This window comes from Enhydra lutris, unplaced genomic scaffold, assembly GCF_002288905.1.
Source record: "Enhydra lutris kenyoni isolate GAN:26980312 unplaced genomic scaffold, ASM228890v2 scaffoldscaffold1, whole genome shotgun sequence".
Classification (NCBI taxonomy): Eukaryota; Metazoa; Chordata; class Mammalia; order Carnivora; family Mustelidae; genus Enhydra; species Enhydra lutris.
This window is the reverse complement of record NW_019154085.1, coordinates 104,152,988-104,173,587: the sequence shown is the minus strand read 5'-3', so window position 1 is coordinate 104,173,587 and position 20,600 is coordinate 104,152,988. Positions and strand designations below refer to the sequence as shown.

The following is a 20,600-nucleotide window of genomic DNA, read 5'->3' as shown; positions in this document are numbered from 1 at the left end:
TAGAAATAAGTTAAAGACCAATATATATCTGTTTTCAAAACTTTCTAGCTATAATTCTATTTCAAAATATAACCCTGGCCCATAAACTAAACTTTAAGATATACTATCACACCTATTTAAAATATTTTAAAATTCATAAACCTATCTAGATTGTTAGTACATAGGAATATTCATTCAGTACTTCTGAACACTATAATGCAACTCAACTTTTAAAGTATGTGGCAACATAACAGAATCATTTCTTTAATTTTTCTCTAAAAGTCTGGAACAAATTACTATTTCAATGGTTTCACTGAAGTAAATTATATATAGTAAGGCACACAGGTTTTAAGTATATAGCTCTAGTTTTCACACAATGAATGCAACCATTTAACACCCAACCAGAACAAGAAATGGATTATTACTAGCAACTCAAGTATTCTTTGTGCTTCATTTCTACAGGATTATCTTTTCAAAGGTAATCACTCTTCTGACTTTTATCACAAAAGATTATTTATAGCTGTTGAACTTTATATACATGGAATCATACATATATGTCTTTACGTCTGATTTGTTTTGTTCAGTATTATGTTTCTATATTCATCCATATGGTTGTGAAAGTCATTTTCATTCTATATAAGATTCTACCATTTGAATATACCAGTTTATTTATCCATTTGTTATTGATAGACATTTGATGTTTCCAGTTTGAGGATATAAAGATACTGTTATGCGTGTGCATTTCTATTGTTGGATTATAAGATATTTGTGTTCATCTTCAGTAGATAATGCCCAAGAGTTTTCCAAAATAGTTAGATCAATATATACTCCCACCCACCAGCAGTATATCCTCCACACATTCACCAGCCACTTGCTTATCAATATTTTCATTACATTAATCTGGTGAATGTGTAGAAGTATCAAATTTTGGTTATAATTTACCCTTCCCTGATGACTAATGAGGTTCAACACCTTCTCAGGTTACTGGCCTTGTGGGTGACCTCATTTCTGAAGTGTATGTTCGAATCAGTAGCATATTTTTGGATTGGGTTGGATATATCAACACCAACGGTGTTGTGTGTGTGTGTATGATATACATATTCTGTGCTACTTCACTCCCTTAATGATGTCTTTTGGTGAATACAGTTTTAATTTTAACACAGTCCATGTTATTGATCTTTTCTTTTAAGGTTAGTTTTCTTTCTATGTCCTGTTAAATGTTTGCCTATCAAAAGATATGAAGATATTTTCGTAGCTAAAATACAGTAAGATGCCCATGTATAAACATTAAACTACTATGTGAGAAGATAATATGCTTAAAATACTACTTCTTGATCACCAAAGAATTCTTAATTATGCTTAACAGTGGCTTTATAGGCTCTAACTAATAGTTTACATGTACCACACTCCATAAATAATGCAAAATGACAGAGGAGATCTTACAAAGAGCAGTTTGCAGTAATGCCTCTCAGAAGAGTAGATCTAAGAATCATGTATGTTTTTTTGACACTTCACATAGTTCAAAAACTCTGTGTGATTCTGACTTTCTACTAATCATATTTGGACAATTTGTAATAAATTTGCAACAAAAAGCAACCTCCACATTTTGTACACAATAGATACAAAATGTTGTATTGAAAGATAAGTAGCTTGTATAAAGTTTGCTTATTTAAAAATAGGTATTTCAGAGAGAAACATTAACAAGGCAACATTCTGTAGACTGTGACTATATACACTCTTTAATCAGTTGTTAGATGACTTTTGTTGATGTTATCTGTGGCTAAACACATTCTTAATGATATACAACTTTGAAAAATAGTTGTGAGGATTAAATGATATGAAAACAGCTGTGTAATTATCACACAGTAAGACCTCAATAAATATTAAATACCACAACTATTATTGCTAATAATAATAGTGTTAACAGGAAAAAAATTAGAAAAATTCACTTCTAGGGGCGCCTGGGTGGCTCAGTGGGTTAAAGCCTCTGCCTTCAGCTCAGGTCATGATCCCAGAATCCTGGGATCGAGCCCCGCATCGGGTTCTCTGCTCAGCAGGGAGCTTGCTTCCTCCTCTCTCCACCTGCCTCTCTACCTACTTGTGATCTGTCTGTCAAATAAATAAATAAAATCTTTAAAAAAAAAAAAAAAAAATTCACTTCTACATTGCATTATACCAATATAATAATTTAAAGTATCAGTTCTCAGATGTTTTGAAACATGTACAAAAATTTTCATTAGCAGCATTAGTCATAATAGCCATAACATGGAAATGCCAAAATTGTCCACAAACGTAAGAATGAATAACTTATGGTATATTCACTCAATATAATACCAAGCAGCAATAGGAAAACTATTGTTTTGTGCAAAAATATGGATGAATTCACAGTGTTAAGGTTAGATTTTATTTTTTAAAGTTAAAAATAAGCAAACTAATCCATGGTGATACAAATGAGAATAGTATTTACCTCCCAGGAAGGTTATTAACACAAAGGGGCATCAGCTCCTATAGCAATAATACCAAGGTGGTGGTAATGTTCTACGTATTAACAGTATTTATTCATTATATACTTACCAGAAACACCATCCTTAATATTTGTATACTTTTCTGTGTAATTCAATAAAACTATAGAAAAAACCTTTTATATTTGTGAGTATAAATGATAAATCAGGCACTTTAGATCATTATTCTGATAAAATGCAGCTGACCCAAATATTTTTAAGGTTTCAAATACATTTTACACATACATGCACACACTACCATTTTGTAATCTGCATTAATTTGTTAAGATTTGTAAGAAATAATTTAAGGATAAATTATTTTAATTTTGATTAAATAGGTAAAATCATTAACAAGGTCAAGTTCTTTCCAACACTGTATTTTCACAATAACTCAATGTGGGGGGTGTTTGTGTGTGTGTGTGAGTATGTATAAAATTCTCGGTTATCACCCTCAAGAATAGACCCTGGCAACTGACAATGAACATGACAACTGAGATCAGTTTCAAAGTTCAAAAGAGAGCAAAATGGATATATAGAAGAGTTTTAAATCAGGACTACAGTGACACTGTGGAAATAAACATAATTCACATAAAATGTGAATTAAATAATATTAGTAACAGTTATCAACAATATTAGTGACACTTTCACTCATACTAAAAGTTTGGCCATGAATGACTTCATTTCTTAAGACTTCATTTATATATATGTATAAAAAAAAAGACTTCATTTATATAAATATTATTCATGTTTGTTATTTATATTTATACAAATATTTATAAGTATATTCACTTATATTAATAATTATTAGAGCACTACTCACCACTTCTTTTCTAAGTTGAATAAAAAACTGTTTGCACTTAAACGAAATTTTTACAATCTTCAACCTGGATAAAAAGAGAATGAATTGGAGTATTTAAAATACTGAATAAAAATAAAAACATTAACTTAATAATGCAAAAAATAATCTTTTAACTGTATATTCAGTAACCCCTAAACATTCAATCATACATACACACATTACCTAAGAAATCTAAAGATTTTGGTGCTTCATGAAAAAATAATTAGAATTTATATACTCAACTAAAGAAAGTTTTATCAGAATAATTGCTGTGAACTATGCTTTTCTCAATTTTATATCTAGAGAAATACATAAAAATACATGTAACAAATTAAAATTTCAAGATAAACCAATAAGAGATACCAAAACTACAAGCAGTTTTCTGGTTCCGTAAGGAGCTTAGAAATCACCACTCCACTGTAATAAGTAAAAAGATCAACAGTTTCAGAAATCAATGCCTCTTCTTGGATTCATGAGAGAGGGGAGGGCGCAGGAACTGCTTGCTGCTCCCAAGATTTGAGAGCCTAACAGGTGAAGACAGAGAATTGCAGCTTACCAGAGCAGAGACTCACCGAACAGAAACTGCCAGAGGAACCAGAGCCAGAGGACCCCGAACTGTAATTTAAGAATTGTTGGAGGCTCCGTGTGGACAAATTCAAGAGTGAAAAACTCCAGAGGGACTCAGTTACAGGGGAGAGGAGACCTCCTACAATATTGCGAAATTTACCTCTAGGAGTCCAATCAGATTCAGAGAAAAATACCCTTGAGTTTCCAGCAAGGGAAGGGGAAAAAGAACCATCTTGAAATAGAGCACTCTGTTCTTAATAAGGTCTGCCTTCAGGGGAAACTAGTTAACCAAATCCTCACCTGCTCGGGTATTACCAGAGTTTAACCAACTTGGGGAAGCCTAATTAGCTCACTCATGCCATCCTATCCCACCTAGCAGGGAAGAAAAAAACAGAGAAACACTTGTGAAGTTCACAGTCTAGAGGCAACGGCTCTCTGAAACACTGAGAGGTAATCACAGGATACAGAACACTTGCCATCCCCCTACACCTCACAACAACATTACTAAGAGCCTATTTATAGCACTTCCTTTCACTGGAATATCATGTCTGGCTATCAAAAAATTACAAGGCATACCAAAAGGCAAAAACACGATGTGAAGAGACAGAGCAGAATCAGACACGAAAGAGATGTTGGAATGATCAGACTGGTAACTTAAAACATCTCTGATTAATACGCTAAGAGCACTAATGGATAAAGTAAAAAGGATGTAAGAACAGATGGGCAATGTAAACACAGAGATGGAAATCATTAGGTGTCATTAGAAAGACAGCCCCCGCCAAGTGCTATGGGTAAAAAACACTATCACAGAAACAATACTTTTCATGACCTTATTAGTACACTGGACACAGCTGAGGAAATAATCTCTAAGGCAGAAGATATATCAATAAAATCCTAAAAGCCCCCAAAACAAAGAGAACAAAGACTAAAGAAGAACCGAACAGACTATTCAAGAACTATGGGACAACTACAAAAGATGTGACATACAGTAACATATGGTAATAGAAATACTGGAAGGAGAAGAGAAAGTAACAGAAGAAATGTTTGAAACAAAAATGACTAAGGAACTTTCCCAAATTAACATCAAATGCCAAACCACAGATGAAGGAAGCTTAGAGAACACGAGCAGGATAAATGCCTTAAAAACCATACCTAGGTATATCACTTTTACATTACAGAAAATTAAAGATAAAGAGAAACATCTTGAAAGAAGCCAGAGGAAAAAACATCTTACCTACAGAGAAGAAAGGTAAGAAGAGTTAAGTCCAACTTCTCAGAAATCATGAAGCAGGAAGAGAGCAGAGTGGGTAAAGTGTTGAGAGAAAAAAACCATCACCCCCAAATTTCATATTCTGTGAAATTATCCTTCAAGAATGAATGAGAAAAAAAGACCTTCTCAAAAATTGGGGGAATTTGTTGGAACGAGACCTGCCTTGCGAGAAATGTTAAAAGAGAAAAAAAATTATATAGGCCAGAAACTTGAATCTATATAAAGAAAGCAAAAACACTGAAGAAGAACTAAGTGATGGTAAAATAAAAATTTGATTTTTCTTATTCTTAATTGATCTAACATATAAATTTGTTCGAAATAATAAAAGCAAAAATGTATACAATTATGTATGTTTATGTACATATCATATATACACAATTATATACTTATATATGTTTATGTATAAGTGAAATGATTGAAAGCAATGATACAAGGGACAGGAGGAAGGAATTAGTATACTATTATTTCAAAGTAGACTTAGACTAATGTAAATATAATTGCAAACTCTAGAACAACCACTAAAAACAAATAAAAGAAGTAAAACTAATAAGCTAGGAAAAGAGAGAGAATGAAATCATATAAAATGCTCAATTAAAACAAGAATGGCAGGAAAAAGTGAAACAAAAATGGAAACAAAGAACAAGGGCAACAAATAGAAAACAGTAACAAATAAGGCAGATACTAATACAAATATATCAAAAATCCTTTAAAATGTCAATGGGCTAAATTTAACAATTAAAAGACATACTGTCAGAGTGGCTCAAAACACAAGACACAACAGTATTTTGTTTAAATATAAAAACACAGATAGGCTAAATGCAAACAAATGTATAAAAATATACCATGCTAAAACTAGTTTAAAAAAAGCAGGAGTACTAGGGATGTAATGTATATCACTGTGACTAAAGTTAAATAATACTGTATTGTATATTTCAAAGTTACTAAGACAGATCTTAAAAGTCTCATCACAAGGAAAAAGAACTGTAATGGTGTAGTGATGAATACTGACCAAATATAAAGTGATAATCATTGTGCAAAATATACAAATATTGAATCATTATTGTCCACCTGAAATGAATATACTGCTATATATCAATTATATCTCAAAAAAGCAAGAATGAAAGAAAAAAAGAGCAGCTCTAATATTTACAAAAAGCAAGACTTCAAAGCAAACAGTAATTGAGGATAAAGTAGGGCATTCCACAATGATAAAGGGGTAAATTCTCCTAGAAGACATTACAAAATCTTAATGAATATGAACCTAACAACAAGAGGCAAAAACTGATAGAACTATATGAATACACTATCATAGCTGGAGACTTCAACACCCTTTTATCAGAAATGGACAAATTCAGCACACAGAAAATCATTAAGGACATAGCTGAACTCAACAATATTATCAAATGGACATAATTGACCTTTATAGATTACTTCTTACAATATAAAAATATACATTTTTCTCAGGCTTATCTGAAACATTCACCAAGACAGATCATATTTCTCAGCCATAAAACATACCTTAACAAATGTCAAAGAACAGAAATCACACAATACCTCCTTTCAAAGCACAACAAATTAATCTAGAAATCTGTAACAAAAGAACTACTAGAATCCTAAAATGCCTGGAGATTAAATAACGCACCTATAAATAAAACAGGAGCCAAGAAATCTCAAGAAAAATGAAAAATTATTTGAACTAAATGAAAATGAAAACACAATCCATCAAATATGTGAAACCTGGCAAAAGCAGGGCTTAGAAGGAACTTTAGGACACTAAATGTATATGTAAGTGAAAAAGAAAGACAAAAAAAATCAATAATCTAACTTTCCACTTTTAAAAAAAGAAGAATAGAGGGGCGCTTGGGTGGCTCAGTTAGTTGAGCGGCTGACTCAGGTCCTGATCCCAGCATCCAGCTCTGCACTCACTAGGGAGTCGGCTTGAGGATTCTCTCCTCCTTCTTCCCCTCATCCCTACTTCCACACTGTCTCTTTCTCTCCCTCTCAAATAAACAAATAAATAAATAAAATAATAAATAAATAAATAAAATCTTTTTAAAGGGGGAGCAGATTAAACCTAAAGAAAAAAATAAAAATAGTAGAGCAGGAATCAATGAAATTGAAAACAGAAGACCAATAGAGAATATCAATGAACCCAAAAGGTATTTTTTGAAAAATTAATAAAATCAATAAGCCTCTAGCCACACTAAGAAAAAAAAAAGAGAGTACACAAATTACTAATATCAGAAATGAAAGTGGACATCAATACAATTAAAAGCATAATAAAACAACTCCATGAGCAAGTCTATGCCCAGAAGTTTGATAATCTCAATGCAATGGGCCAATTCTTCAAAACAGATGATCTACCAAAACTCACAAAGAAAGAAATACATGATCTGAATAGACCTGTATATATTAAAGAAATTTAATTAACAATTAGGAATCTTCAAAAAAAGAAAGCACCAGGCCCAGATGTGTTCACTAGTGAACGACCAAGCATTTAATTAAGAAACTATACCAATTCTCTACAATCTCTTTCAGAGGATAGATGCAGAAGGAATACTACTAAAGTCATTCTATGAAGCTAGCATTACCTTAATACCAAAACCAGACAAAGACATTACAAGAAAACTAGAGAACAATCTCTCTCATATTCAAAGATTCAAAATCCTCAAAATATTAGCAATCAAATTCAACAAATATGTATAAAAAGAATTATACACCAAAACCAAGTGGGACATATTCCAGGAATGCATGGCTGGTTCAACATTAAAAAATCAATATAAACCGACACATTAAAAGACTTAAAAAGAAAAAAAATCACATAGTTATATATGCAGAAGAAGCATCTGATGAAATCTAACGATTCATGATGAAAACTCTCACTGCAGTAGGAAGACAGTGAAACTTTCTCAACTTGATAAAAGACTTTCCAAAAAACACCTACAGTTAACATTATACCTAATGGTGCGAACTAGAAGTTTTCCTAGTAAGATCAAGTAAAGAAAGGATGTTTCAGTTCACCACTCCCTTTCAACATCATATGGGAATCCCGTGTTAATGCAATTAAGGCACAAAAAGGGAATGAAAGATACTGACTGGAAGGAAGACATAAAACTTTGTTCGCAGATGACATGATCATTTATGTAGAAGATCCAAGAGAACTGACGAAGAAATCCTGGAACTAATAGGCAATTTTAGCAAGGTGCAGGACACAAGATTAATAAAAAAGTCAACTTCTTTCCTATATGTCAATAATGAACATGTAGAATCTGAAATTAAAAACACAGTAACATTTACATCAGCACCCTAAATTTATAATTTATGATTACAGATTTATGAAATACTTAAACATAATTCTAAAAAATATGTATTAGGGGTGCCTGGGTGGCTCAGTTGGTTAAGCAGCTGTCTTCAGCTCAAGTTGTGATCTCAGGGTCCTGAGATCAAGTCCCGAGTTGGGACCTGTACAGTGGGAAGTCTGCTTCTCCCTCTCCTTCTACTGCTCCCGGCTGCTTGTGCTCTCTTCCTCTCTCACTCCCTCTCAAATAAATCAATAAAATCTTCTAAAAAAATAAAAAATACATATTAGAACTATATGAAGAAAATTATAAACTCCAATGAATGAAATCAAAGAACTAAATAAATTAGAAGACCCTCCATGTTTATGGATAGGAAGAATGAGTACTGTGAAGATGTCAATTCTTTCCATTTTCAGATTCAATGCAAGTGCAATAAAAATCCCACCATTATTTAGTGGATATTGACAAACTAATTTTAAAGTTTATATGGAGAGGAAAAAGGCCCACAATAGCCAACATGATACTGGAAAAGAACATCAAAGTTGGAAGACTGACACCATCCAACCTCAAGACTTACTTTAAAGTTACAGTAATTAAGACAGTATGGTACTGGTACAAGAACAGACAAAATAGATCAATGAAACAGAACAAAGAACCCAGGAATAACCCCCCATAAATACATTCAAGTGATCTTTTTTTTTAAGATTTTATTTATTTATTTGAGAGAATGAGCGAGACAGAGAGAGAAGGGCCAGAAGGGGAGGGAGAAGCAGACTCCCTGCTGAGCAAGAAGCCTGATGTGGGGCTTGATTCCAGGACCCCAGGATTATGATCTGAGCCAAAGGCAGATGCTTCATTGACTGAGCTACCCAGTGCGCCCTCAAGTGATCTTTGAAAAAGGTGCTAAGGCGATACAATGGAGCAAAGACAGTCTCTTCAACAAATGGTGCTGGAATAACACAACATTCAAGAGCACAAATATGAATCTAAACAAAGACCTTACATCCTTCATAAAAAATAACTAAAAATGGATCAGAGACCTAAATGCAAAATCAAAACTATAAAACTCCTAGAAGATAACACAGGAAAAAACTTAGATGACCTATGTATGATGATGCTTTTTTAGACAGAACACCAAAAACATGATCCATGTAAGAAATAATAAATAAGCTGGATTTCATTAAAATCAGTAATTTTTGCTCTGTGAAAGACAGTATCAAGCAAAGTAAAAGACAAGACAAAGACTAGAAGAAAATATTTGTAGAGGACACATCTGATAAAGCACTAGTATTCAAAATACACAAAGAACTCTTAAAATTCAATAAAAATTAAAAAACCCAATAAAAAACTAGCCAAAGACATTAACAGACACTTCACTACAGAAGATACAGAGAGCAAATAAGCATGGGAAAAGATACTCCACATCATGTCAACAGGGAAATGCAAATTAAAACAGTAAGATACCACCATGCACCTAAAGAATGGCCAAAATCTAGAACACTAACAACATTAAATGTTGGCAGGGATGTGGAGCAACAAGAGCTCTCATTCATTTTGATGGGAATGAAAAATGGTATAGCTGTTTTGGGACATAGTTTGTCAGTTTCTTATAAAACTAAACATACTTGTACCATACCATGAAGCAATTGTTGTACACTTTGGTATTTACTCAAAGGAAACAGGAACTTACATATACATTAAAAAAACTGCACATGAGTATGAACAGCAGTTTTACTAATAACTGCCAAAACTTGAAAACAACCAAGATGTCCTTCAGTAGGTAGATACATGAATTAACTGTGGTACATCCAGATAATGGAAAATTATTCAGCTCTACAAAGAAATGATGTAGCAAGTCACGAAAAGATGGGGAAGGAACTTAACTCCATATAACTAAGTAAAAGAAGTCAATCTGAAAAGGTTACAAAATGTATGATTTCAACTACATAACATTTTGAAAAAAGCAAAACTATGGAAAAAGAGAACAATGGGTGACAGAGGTCAGTGGGGGAGATAATTACCTTGGGCACAGAGAATTCTTAAGGCAGAAAAATTATTCTGTAATGTATTATAATGACGGATATACATACATAATTATATATTTATCTAAATCCATAGAATGTACAATACCAAGAGTGAACCCCAATGTAAACTATGGACTTTGGGTGATTATGATGTGTCAATATAAGCTCATCCTTAGTAAAAAATACACCAATATAATGAGTAATGTTAATAGGGGGAGGCTATGCATGTGTGGGGTTAGGAGATATATGGAAATCTCTGTACATTCTTCAGAATTTCACTGTGAATCTAAAACTGCCTCTCCCAAAACAAAATCTTTAAAAAAAAGTTAAATAAACAAACAAAACTATAAGAAATATTTGAGAAGAAAAAAATGTTAAAGATTCAAGATCTTATGGAATAACCCTAAAAATATTTTAATTTTTTTTAAAGTGTAATGATTTTTTATTTTTCCTTTCTATGTTGCCTTTCTCCTTCTATCCAAGTCACATAATCCTAGAAGAAGGGAGTTCTCAAAGCTTCATTAGTATAATCAATACCAGGAAAATAAATTTGCCTCATTTTTTAAACCTTTTATTTTATTTTTTTAAGATTTTATTTTATTTGACAGAGAGAGACACAATGAGAAAGAGAACACATGCAGGGGGAGTGGGAGAGGGAGAAGCAGGCTTCCCACTGAGTAGGGAGCCTGATGTGGGGCTCAATCCCAGGACCCTGGGATCATGACTTGAGCCAAAGGCAGATGCTTAAAGACTGAGCCACCCAGGCGCCCCTTTTTTAACCTTTCAGTAAGTAATACTCAGATCTTGTTTTAACCTTCATACCTAAGAGGCCAAGAGATTCAACCTTACTTTGCAAAACTTGCTTTGGGATCCTGGCCCAATCATCTAAGTAAATATTTTCACGGTAATGCAAAGTTTGGATATTTATGACTTATCATTCAAGAAGCTCTCAGCAGAAGATAGAACAATGATTTAAAGGAAGCACTGAAAGTATGAGCTCGGGGGTTATAGCAAAAAAGAAAAATACTATAATAATCAGGGTTCCAGAAGGAAAAAAGAGGGAGAAGAGGGCCGAGAGTTTATTTAAAGACGTAACAGTGAACATCCCAAACCTAGGGAAAGACGTGGACACACAAGTCCATGGAACTAAGAGACCACCCTAGTATCTCATGCAAACACGCCCTCTCCTCGATATATTATAATGAAACTGTCAAAAATTAATAATAAAGAATCTTAAAGCCAGCCAGGAATAAAAGAACGTAACCTATAAAGGCGTCTCGATTATGCTTTCAGTGGATTTCTCAGAAGAAATCTTACAGGCCTGGACAGAATAGAAAGATGTATTAAAAGGGTTGAAAGATAAAAACTGCCAGAGCCAGACAAGAATCCTTTATATGGCAAAGTTATCCTTCAGATATGATGGATAAATAAAGGCTTTCATAGACAAACCAAAGATGAGGGAGTTAATCAACTCTAAAGCTGGTGAAAGGAGTTCTTGAAGCTGAAAAGATGCTAATCAGTGACATAAAATATACAAAAAGTATACCATACACTTGGAAAGGTGAAAGATATAGTCAGACTTAGAACATCCACAACATAAGCTCCATTTTGACAATACTAATATAAAAGGGAATAGTAAAAGGGTGAAGGCTTTGTGGGTGTTTGAAGACAAGATGCTATCAGCCTAAAATGAACTACTTTATTTCTAAGATAAATTCCACTGTAATCACAAAACAAAAACCTATAGTAGATGTACAAAAGCCAAAGAAAGAGGAAACAGATATACAAAAGACAGAGAAGGGGAAAAGAAAGTAATTAATTTAAACGAAGGTATGCAGAAACTGAGGGAAAAGAAACAATGGAAATACAAGAAAACTAGAAAGGAGTAAATGAAATGACATTTTATATAAAGTTCTTACCTATTAATGGTTACTTTAAATGGAAAGAATTGAATTCACCAATGAAAAGGCAGAGTGACTTGATAGATAAAAATACAAAATTCAGCTACAGGATTCCTACAAGAGATTCTTTTCAGCTTTAAGGATGCACATCGTCTCAAAAAGAAGGCATAGAAAAAAGATACTCTATGCAAGGGGAAACCAAGAGATAGATAGATTTATCAATCTATCTCTTGGTCTTGGCATCATTCATACATATATATATATATATATATATATATATATATATATATATATATAAATGAATGACGCAGAAAACAGACTTCAAGCCTAAAAGAGTAACAAGAAACAAGGAAGGTCATTCAGTATATAATGATAAAGGGATCAATTCAATAAGAAGATATAATAATTGTAAATACATATGCACCCAACATCAGAGCACCTGAACATATTACACAAATACTAACAGATATGGAGAAATAATACACATACAGTAATAGCAAGAGACATTAATAACCCACTTTCAAAAATGGAAAGATCATCCAGATAGAAATTCAATAAGGGAACAATGGACTTGAACCATATATTACATGAAATAGATCTAAAAGACATCTATAGGGGCACCTGGGTGGCTCAGTGGGTTAAAGCCTCTGCCTTCGGCTCAGGTCATGATTCCAGGGTCCTGGGATCGAGCCCCACATCGGGCTCTCTGCTCAGCAGGAGCCTGCTTCCCCCTCTCTCTCTCTGCCTGCCTCTCTGCCTCCTTGTGATCTCTGTCTGTCAAATAAATAAAATCTTTAAAAGACATCTATAGAACATTCAATCTAACAGCAGCAGAACACACATGATCTTCTCAAGTACATATAGAACATTCTCAAGGATAGATCATACGGTAGGACACAAAACAAGTCTTAGCTAATTTAAGAAGACTGATATCAAACCAACTATCTTTTTTTCCAACCACAATGGTATGAAAACAGCAATCAACAACATGAGGAAAGGTGGAAAAACTACATACAAGTACGAACTAAACAACACACTCCTGAACTACAAATGGGCCAAAGGAGAAATGAAAAAGGTAACCCCCAAGAATATCTTGAAACAAACAAAACATAAAATAACAAAATATATGGAATGAATGCTGTAAAAGCAGTTCTGAGAGGGACCTTTACAGCAATAGATGCATATACCGTTAAGAACAACGTGGAGGTTAGAGGCACTATCCATGTTAATTACTAGTAGCCTACTATCTACCAAAAGCCTTACCAATAATATGTAATCAATCAACAAATATTTTGTATGTATGTTCTATGGAAGACATACTATTTTTAACAATAAAGTAAGCTAGAGAAAAAAACTGTTAAGAGAATCCCAAGAGAAAACACTGTTTACAGCACTGTATTTATCTATATTTATCAAAAAAATCCACATACAAGTGAACTATGCAGTTCAAATCCATGTTATTCTAGGGTTTCCTCTATTAAGAAATTAGATCACTAATGAAGAACCTAATTTTGCACCTCAAGGAACTAGAAAAAGAAGAACAAGTTAAGCTCAAAGTTAGCAGAAGAAAGAAAATAAAAAAAAGATCAGAGTAGAAATAAATGAAATGGAGATTGGAAAAAAACAATAGAAAGATCAAAACTAAGAGTTTCTTTGTTTTTTTTTAATAAGATATACAAAATTGACAAACTTTAACAAGACTAAGAAAAAAAAGACTCAAATAAATAAAATCAGAAATGCAAGAGGAAAAATTACAACTGATACTACAGAAATAACAGAATCATGAGACTACTGTGAATAAATCAGATAACCTAGAAGAAATGGAAAATTTCCTAGAATCATACAACCTACCAAGACTGAGTCAAGAGGTCAAGTCTGAATAGACCAATATTAAGAAAGAAAATTGAATTAGTAATGAAAAACCTCCCAACACAGAAAACTCCAGGGCCAGATTTCTTCACTAGGAAATTGTACCAAATATTTAAAGAAGAATTAATGCCAAGCCTTCTCAAACTCTTCCAAAAAAATAAAAAGGAAGACTCCCAAACTCATTCTACAAGGCCAGCAACAACGTGATACCTAAGCCAGATAAGGAGACACTACAACAAACTACATACCAATATCCCTGGTTGAACACAAATGCAAAAATTCTCAACAAAATTCTGCCAAACCAAATTCAAGAACTCATTAAAAAAATTATACACCATGACCAAGTACAATTAGTCCCTGGGATGCAAGGATAATTCAACACATGCAAATCAATAAATGTGACATGCTACCTTAACAAAATGAAAGATAAAAATCATATGATCTTCTCAATAGATGTAGAAAAAGTAGTTGACAAAGTATACCTTTTCATGTTAAAAAACTTCAACAGGCTGAATGGTCAACATACTAAACGGCATATACAACAAACCCACAGCTAACATTACACTCAACAGAGAAAACCCAAACATTCTCCCTGCCAAATCAGGAAAAGAACTCACACTGTTCCTCTTCAACATAGTACTAGAAGTCCTCACTACAGTAATTAGGCAAGAAAAAGAAATAAAAGGCATCTAAATAGGAAAGGAAGAAGTAAAATTGTTATTTGTAAATGATATGATGATGTATGTATTAAAAATCACAAAGACTCAACTAACAGTTGAATCTAATCAATGAATTCAGTGAAATTGCAGGATATAAAATCAAAACATAAGAATCATTTGTGTTTCTATATAATACCAATGAAAATCTATAAAAAAGAAAGAACTATCTCATTCACAACAGCATCAAAAATAAAGAAATACCTACAAATGAATTTAACCAAGGTAATGATCAACTCAAGGAAAACTACAAGACTTTGTTGAAAGAAATCAAAGAACCAAACAAATGGTAAAATGTTCCATTCCATGTTAATAGACTGAGAGCTTAAGTTGTTAAAATGTCCATGCTATTCAAAGCTATCTACAGAGTCAAGGCAATCACTATCAAAATTCCAATGGTACTTTCCACAGATACAGAAAAATCAATCCTAAAACTTGTATGGAATCACAAAAGACCATGAGCAATCAAAGCAATAGTAAGAAAGAAGAACAAAAATGGAGACACATAGCACTAATTTCAAACTATACTATAATGCTACAGTAATTAAAACAGTATAGTACTACCATAATAAACACACAGACCAATGGAGAGAGTGAACCTAGAATTAATCTCCAACATACATGGTCAACTAATATTTATAAGGGAGCCAAGAACACCTGATGAAGAAAGGATAGTCTCTTTAACAAATGGTGTTGGGAAAACTAGACAGCCACATGCAGAAAAATAAAACTGGACCCCTATCATACACCATTTATAAAAATTAACTTGAAATAGATCAAAGACTTAAGCATAAGACCTGATTCCATAAAACTGCTAGAAGAAAATAGGGAAGAAGTTCAACATTGGTCTAGGCAATAATTTTTTTGGACCTGACACCAAAAGCACAAATAACAAAAGAAAAAAAACATAAAAACTTGTGCACTGCAAACAAAATTAACAAAGTGAAAAGGTAACTTACAGAATGGGAGAAGGTAACTTAGAGAATGGGAGAAGGTATTTGCAAACCATGTACTACATAATGGGTTAATGATCAAAATTTATAAAGAACTCATACAACTCAATAACAAAGAAAGAAATCTATTAAAAAAATGGACAGAGGACCTGAATAGACATTTTTCCAAAGACATACAAATGGCCATCAGACACACAGAAAGATACTCAACATCAATAATCCTCAGGGAAATGCAAATCAAAACCACAACATCCCTTTATACCTGTCAAAAGCCTAAAACCAGAAATACAAGCATTAAATGTTGGTGAGAATATGGAAAAAAGGGAAACCTTGGGCACTGTTGGTGGGAATGCAAATTGGTGCTGCCAGTTTGTGGAAAACAGTATGTAGGTTCCTCAGAGAATTAAAACATAGAGATACCATATGATCCAATAATTCCACTACTGGATATTTACCCAAAGAAAACAGAAACACTAATTCGAAAAGATATTTGCAACCGTGCCCCTAGCTTGTTATTGCTAGCTGCATTATTTTTTCCTGAAATCCATCTATACCCCCAGTACCGAGTGTTAAACTTCTGCTGCTGCTCTTCAGGAATGCACAACTTTAGGCATGACAGGACAGTGGTACCAGTTGTCCCATTCTTTCAATAAACATACCCAGCTGTAAAACACCCCCAATTACCAACACATTGTTCTACTGTTTTCCACAATGCCTCAGGACATGAATCCTTTAGAAACTAAACCAATTAAATTATGGTGTCTTCAAAGGAACAGTTTGTGCGGTAGGTGTTTGAGGATACTATTTCCTTTAGTTTCCATGTTTTTGTCTCCCCTGTTGTCTTCAGGTTTCTCTAGAGACTCTCTCTTTAATAATCGGAGACTTGTAGTTATTTAAGTTGAATTCTCCTGTTACATACAGGAGCCACGCTAATGTGGCAATAAGGTGAGGGGTTGGGGAAAAACTGTTCTTCAACTTATGATTAGGACTCAGTGGGTGAGTGGTCTGTGCTACTTGGTTATAACCTTCAGTGCTTTTCAGCTCACCCTCTCCTTGGGTGACACAAGAGGTGTATAAAGTAGGCTGGAAATAACCCACTTTGGTTATTCTCTGGTAAAATCCATGCTGGTTAAGTACGGGTAAAACAGATTTCCTTGAGGGCAGACCTTTGTTAAGGAGAACAGAAAGCTCTGAGCATATTTCAAAATGGTTAATTCCCTGCTCACCCCACCTTCCCCTCCAGAAAATGAGTGGATTTTTCAACAGTATTCAATTTGGGAACCCAGTGAGGTGCCAGGTGGTAGTGAAATTAATGAAAGTGTGGGGACCTTTGTAAGGCTGGGCCTTCAGGAGTTTTCTTCTCTCAAGCCAGTCTTTGCTCAGTCTCTGGGAATTATTCAATTACCCTTTAAGTATTCCTAGCAGTGTGGTAGTATGTACTACCACGAGTAGTCAGGATCAGAAGAAACCCTTATGTTCCATGATGATGCAAATATAGTGGCTTTACCAACTTTAAATCTCATCTATTCAGTTTAATTCTTGGAAATATAATTTAAAATAAACAAAATATACTTTACAATCAATATCTTAAACATTCACATCCTTTTTTTAAAAAACCTAACTTGTATGATAAAGACATGGAAGTGTGAGTTTCATTTCTCAACATTAAACTAGTTCTAAGCATATTTACCAAGAAAGTAATATGCCAAATCCTTACAGAATATGCGGGATCCTTCACAATCTGAATCTAATTTCTCTTCTACACAACATCTTCCTAAATTGATTCCTTTGCTTCTATCTTCAGGAAAGACAACTAAAGGAGAAACCAAATAGCTCATCATTTCCTGAATTTGCCATACCCTTTCTAACCAATGGGTCTCTGCAAATGTTTGTTACCTCTACTTTAATTCCCTAAATCCACACATACCTCTTCCACACTTTCTTTTTCACTGAGGAAATTTCCATTCACCCTTTAAAAACAATCTCAAATATCACGGAGCCATTAAAAAGCTACCCCCCCTACAGAAATTGAATCCTTGTGTTTCCAAAACAGTATGTCAAAAACTCTTTTAGAATCCTTGTAACAATAAAAAAGGAATATATATATATATATATATATATGTGTGTGTGTGTGTGTGTATATATATATATACACAAAATATAGGGTTTTGAAAATAAAGAAAATTTCAGATCACTGTCATTTAAATTCACATGATCTGAAAAGAATTTTTTTCAGATTTTGACATTTATATAAAATGTAAAATATAATGTAACTTATTTTTTAAAATTGTCTTTAGTAAAATCAGAAATATATTAAAGTCAAAGATGCGCATTTATCATTTTACTGTTGTAAAAACTGATGATAATTATCTTCTCTGAAGATTTTAATTACATTTTTCCTATCATTATTAATTTTTTAAAAGATTTTATTTCGTTATTTGCCAGAGAGAGAGAGAGAGAGAGAGAGAGTGAGTGCACACAATCAGGCAGAGCAGCAGGCAGAGGGAGAGGGAGAAGCAGTCTCCCCAGTGAGCAGGGAGCCTGATGGAGGACTTGATCCCAGGACCCTGGGATCAAGACCTAAGCCGAAGGCTGAGGCTTAATGGACTGAGCCAACCAGGGGCCCCTTATCATTATTAATTTTATAATTAATTCTTATATATCCACTAATAGGCAGGGGCTATGTCTTGAATTGTTTTATATCCTCTGAACACACCAGGGTTTGAATTACATAGTTAAGCATTTAAAAGATGTGAGATGAAACATTAAGTGATACTTAGTTTTCTTTTATGGGCTTTACAGAGGTGTTATTTACATAGACAATGAAATATACCAATTATAATGAACAATTCAAAGAGTTTTGACAAATGTATTGTTATGTAACTACCAAGCACCAAAATCATCATATACTATTTGATCACCTCAAAATGTTCCCCTGGTGTCCCTCTGCAGTCAATTGTCTCCTCCCATTTTCAGTTCCTAGCAACCACTGGCCTACTGTCTCTGTAATTTGGGTTTTCCAGAATTTCATAGATACAGAAACAGAGAATGTGGTCTTTTGTGTCTGGCTTCTTACACCTAGCATAAAGTTTTGAGAGCAAGGTCATCTGTATAGCTTGATGTATTAACAGTTCTTTTTACTGCTTAACAGTATTCCACTGTGGAAATACACCATAGTTTGCTTATCCTTTCACCAACTAGTATTTGTAGGTTTGTTTTGTGTTGCTATAAATAATGTAGCTATGAACATCACTGTAAAAATCTCTTCCATTTAGGTTTTCATTTCACCTGGGTAAGCATCCAGGTATAGAAAAGCTAGATTACATGGTAAATCTAGGTTTAACTTTAAAGAAACTGCCAGTCAAAGCTGGTATTCTAGTTTGCACTCCCACCAGGAATGTAGGAGATTTCAGGTGCTCTGCTTCTTGCCATCATATGGTATTGTCAATTTTTTTTAACTGGGGCTATTCTGTGGGTGAGCAGTAGTTCACTGTGGTTTAATTTGCATTTCACTGATGACTAGAACATCTTTTCATGTGCTCATTTGCCATCTGTATATGTCCTTTGGTGGAAATGTGTATTCAAATATTTTGCCTATCCTTTTTAATCAGACTGTCTTCTTATTACTGAGCTATGAAAGCTCTTTATATATTCTTAATAGGTCCTTTATCAAATATGTATTTTACAAAAGACTGTCTTGTTTTTCCATTGTCTTTAAAGTAGCTTTTGGAGAGCAAAAGTATTTAACTGTCTGATGGCCATTTCATTTTTTGTATTTTACGGCTCATATGTTTTTGTGACCTACCCAGGAAATCTATCTTTACTTTTTAAACAAAGCTGCGACTATTTTCTACAATAATTGCTTCTGTCACTTATCATATTTCTAATAAAGTGTTATTAAAGTGACTAATCACAAAAATCTATTAGATAAAAATCTGATAGTGAAAAATCAGGACCAAATCTTTTAAAAGGAAGTATCTTAGAGAAACACATTAATAATAATGTACTTCTTTTGTATTTGTCCTGCTAAAGAAAATCATTCCATTTATTTTAAAAAACCAGAGCTACTCATATGACATACGACTGATGTGATTTTTATGATTTTCAATTTATCCCCTAAAGGAAAGTGGCAGATGCTACTTTTCCTTTTTCCTCACTCTGGGATACAAAAGTAACAGTAGATGAGTCATCCTGGACAATGAGGACAACATGCCAAGGATAGTATAGCAGTAAAACTGAAGAGAGATGAGTTTTAAACCCCAGGAGCCACCATATTTTCCTAGCACCAATTTAAAACACTGTGATTGTGGATCATAGATGCAGCAACAATGCCCATGTTCCAACTAATAAACTAGCACCCCACTGAAAGCACTTAGATGGAATACTGATTTAAAGCAATCAACATGGTGTAAGACACAGAGTAAACATGATAGTACTAGCTATTATACTATAGTACAAATTCAGAGACTTTCTAAGAGAAAAATTCATGAAATAGTATTCTCTACGAATACTGCACTGTCTGGATTATGCATACTTTAAAATAAATAATTAAATTATTTTGGGTATTCTCTAGTACATCTGAAGTGGGGTAAGTTGCATGACAACATTAATATAGTTTAACAACCACTTTCTTTCTTCTCCTTTTTTAAGTTTTATTTAAGTAATCTCTATACCCCATGTGGG

At 33.5% G+C, this 20,600-nt stretch overlaps 1 protein-coding gene across 1 annotated transcript in view; it reads right to left on the bottom strand.

The window, feature by feature from the left end:
• Positions 1-20,600, bottom strand: part of LOC111159262 (protein tyrosine phosphatase, non-receptor type 4) — a 214,884-nt gene that overhangs the window by 68,490 nt on the left and 125,794 nt on the right. The window contains exon 11 of the mRNA XM_022521712.1: positions 3,301-3,364. Coding sequence (XP_022377420.1) covers positions 3,301-3,364 — 64 coding nt within the window. The remainder of the gene's footprint in view (positions 1-3,300; positions 3,365-20,600) is intronic.